The sequence below is a fragment of the Pteropus alecto genome, unplaced genomic scaffold (genome assembly GCF_000325575.1).
Source record: "Pteropus alecto unplaced genomic scaffold, ASM32557v1 scaffold86, whole genome shotgun sequence".
NCBI lineage: Eukaryota > Metazoa > Chordata > Mammalia > Chiroptera > Pteropodidae > Pteropus > Pteropus alecto.
In genome coordinates, this window is record NW_006442109.1 from 11649915 (window position 1) to 11653243 (window position 3329).

At 46.5% G+C, this 3329-nt stretch overlaps 1 protein-coding gene across 6 annotated transcripts in view; it reads left to right on the forward strand.

The window, feature by feature from the left end:
- The window catches only part of CA12 (carbonic anhydrase 12), a 46906-nt gene extending 43583 nt beyond the window's left edge, over positions 1–3323 (forward strand). Inside the window, exons 9-11 of one of the 6 annotated variants that reach the window (XM_015595877.2) lie at positions 801–827; positions 1699–1786; positions 2543–3323. In XM_015595877.2, the coding sequence (XP_015451363.1) occupies positions 801–827; positions 1699–1786; positions 2543–2618 (191 nt within the window). In that variant the 3' untranslated portion in view covers positions 2619–3323. Of the gene's footprint in view, positions 1–800; positions 828–1698; positions 1787–1907; positions 2067–2542 lie in introns of those variants that run through there. The other 5 variants (XM_025038957.1, XM_025038956.1, XM_015595878.2 and 2 more) reach the window with 5 other exon arrangements.
- Positions 3324–3329: the final 6 nt, after the last annotated feature.

The window sequence follows — 3329 nt, forward strand, 5'->3', positions numbered from 1 at the left end:
AAGAACACAGGGCTGATGGCTCCAAGGGAATCAGCCAGACTCTGGCCACACAACAGGAGGAGGGGGTGAACAAAACCTCACGCTGTAGTCTCAGGTCTGGTTCCCTGGGGTGTCAAGTGACCCAAGGGTGAGTCCCTGACTTTCTGTTGGCATCTCATACTTGGTCAGGGCTCACCCACGGTCTCGTCACCACAGTAGGCTCTATGGGTACTGGCTCTCCTGAGTGTTGGGCTGGGTGGCCACCTTCTGCATAACTCTGGCTTCCGATGTGAACTGGACAAGCATCCCCCGCAACATACACACATACATGCGCACACACACATGCACACGCACACGCTAGAAGTTTTTACTAAGATCAGAAAACCACCAGACTAGATGGGGACAGGCAGAAGTCTGGTGATGGCTTCCAACTAAGCTCTGTCAGCCCCAGCCAGCCAGAATATGGCAAGTTCCTCACTGAAGAAGTGGGGTAGGTACCAGAGAAGCGGATAACAGCCTGCCCAAATAGGCTTCCTCACCTTCCACTTCAGCTGCTTTGTATTAAAAGCTGAAGTCTTGCCCTAGCAAAGAAACTGCTGTGACTAAGGAACATCAGAGGGAGGGATCACGGTGTGAACCCTTTAGGTGGGCAATTCCCTCCACCCCATCAGACACCTGAGTCAAGAGTGAACACCCCCAGAAAGTCTGCATAAGCCTAGTATCTCCAACTAAACAAAAGACAGAGCTTTAACATACTGGTCAAATCCATCACGATTTGACTCTGTTATTTTCCGATTTTTCCTCCCTCTTTGAAATGCAAGACCTTACCTACGCAGGACTGAGTCTGGGTATGTGGCCAGCCGGCCAGCCATGCATGCTGCAGCTGGGTGATCACTGTGATTTTCAGTGTGATTTGGGCCTGAGGTATTTCCAGCCCATCCTCTATGCTTCTCTGTGCTGTCACTCTGGCTCCTGGACTCCTCTCACTGTGGGTCTTACCCTCAAGTCACTCTCTGATTCAAAGATGAACTGCCAATCAAATGCTTCCCTAATAAAAGACCTAATCACTCTATATAGCATGTGTGCATTCAAAAAGCCTATCCAAGACCTTCTGTTGGCCATGGTGGGAAGCCATTGCCTAAAAACATGCCTGAGCCCAATGGGAAGGTTAGGTGACTGGCTAGGTGACCTTGGGAATGGGCCCCTGGTTGTTTGGATTGCTTAAGACTGTGCAATGGAACTTGGGGGGCAACTCTGATAAAGAGGCATCCCAATGGGCCTTAAAACAAGAAAGCAAAGATGGAGTAAATTCTTATTCTGAGCCCAGGGTTTCTCAAAGTGTGGTATATGGACCACGTACATCGGCATCAGATAGAGGTGTTTGGTAAAAATGCAAATTCCTGGGCCCCTTCCAGATTGAATCAGAGTTTCTAAGGGTTGGGCTCAAAGGAAGTCTACATTTTAGATAAGCTCTTCAGATGATCCTGGTGCCGGTCTGAGAACCTCTACTGGAGAATGACTATAATTTGCAAACGGCCCCCTCTAAGTACTTCGGCCAGTCCTGCTAAGCCAAAGACCAGAACTTAAGAACAGATATGGGGAAATTATGCTTTTCTGTGAATGATTATGCAGCTGTCACTTGACTTCACACCCACGTGCCATGTGGTGAGATGATGGGGAAGGTAGGAATGTAACATGCATCCACTGCCTCTTCACCAGGCATCATCCTTTCAGTGGCCCTAGCCGGCATCCTTGGCATCTGTATTGTCCTGGCAGTATCCATTTGGCTTTTCAGAAGGAAGAAAAGGTAAATTGTTTTTGCTTTGAAATGGGAGTGGGTGGCTTACGTGTCCATGAGGATTGATCTGCCTGGGAAGGCAGCCTGCAGAATGGAGAACCCCTGTCACTTGTACCAACACTTACCCTAGGAGTGCTGGTTCCCAAATACCACTGGCTCAGGCCTCCTCTGAACGACGCTGGAGGTGTGTCTACCAGCCTTGCTGCCATTGCTAAAACCTTGGATGAGTCTCTTGATTTGGGGCAGGGGAAAGGTCACATTTACCTAAATACCAGCAGCAAGGATATCTTCCAAGATCTTTATATCTGGTTTTTCTTGTCTGAATCCAAAACAAAAAGTAAAGGAAAACTTGATTTTACTCACATTAGCCTTTTGCTCATGTTTTTATTGTCATGGTTTTTGTTTTGTTTTGTTTTGCTTCCTAAAACCTAATTTATTTTTCCTGGTATGAAAAAAAAAAAAAAAAAAGGTTGCCAGGTACCCTGTTATGGAATCAAAGGTTGGAAGCAGGGGTGGTAATGAGAACTTCCAAATATAGGTCTAGTATTGTCAGGTGTTAAAAGAGAGCAATTGGAAAATAAACAAGTTCCATTTTGGCTAATACTTCATTTTCAGTCATTCCCTCCTAAGACCAATAGAATTGGAGAAAAGTCCCCAAGAGAGGAATCTGATCCCTAAAACTTGTCTGATGCCATAGCTGAGTCAGGCTGCTCTCTGCCTCTCTGTCCTCTTGGACTAACAAGACTCGTGTTCTTCTTGTCTCAGTAGCAAAAAAGGTGACAACAATAAAGGAGTCATTTACAAACCGGCCATCAAGAAGGAGACGGAGGCCCACGCCTGAGGCCCCGGCACTCCAGGATTCTACACATTGTGGCTCCCTGGGCACTTGAAATACCTGAGGGTTCTCTGGAGCTCAACCTGAAAACACCCCAGACCCTCTGAGGGCCTCTGGCTGGGCGCCTCACCATCCTGATGCCATGGTCATCCCCAGTGCAATTGTGAATGGGAAGAATGTATACTCTCTGCTCAGGTCTGCTTTTGAGACACAATGTGTTTCCTCAGGGAATGTGTTGTTGTCTTCCTCTGATTTCCTTCTGCTGTGACAAAATCTTTAGTTTGACCTTACGACTGGGAAGGTTGAGGGGTGGTGAAAAGCACAGATATAGGAAGGGTGAAGGTGTTCGAGACAAAAAGAAAACGAAGTTTTCTTTGAAAGATCGTAGAGGCATCTTCTAAATTCTGTCCTTTAGATCAGAATTGACCTTAGAGAATGAAAAGACACTTAAGATCTGGAAGAGTCTCACTTTGGAATCAGAAGTTGTTTGTCAAACCAGAAGGTGTGAGAAGGACCGAATATGAAGCCCAAGCCCAACCTCCTCTGTCAGTGGGGCAATTATGTTTTAGACTCCACAGATTCTATAATTTAGGCTTGAAAAGGTACTGTTGCTTTCCCACTCCTAGAGCAGATGTGAGTTCTGACATGACCCAAACTGCTTTTGAGTCTACAGAAAATAGGCAGAAGCAAAACGACTGAAGAGCTCTGTCTCCTCTA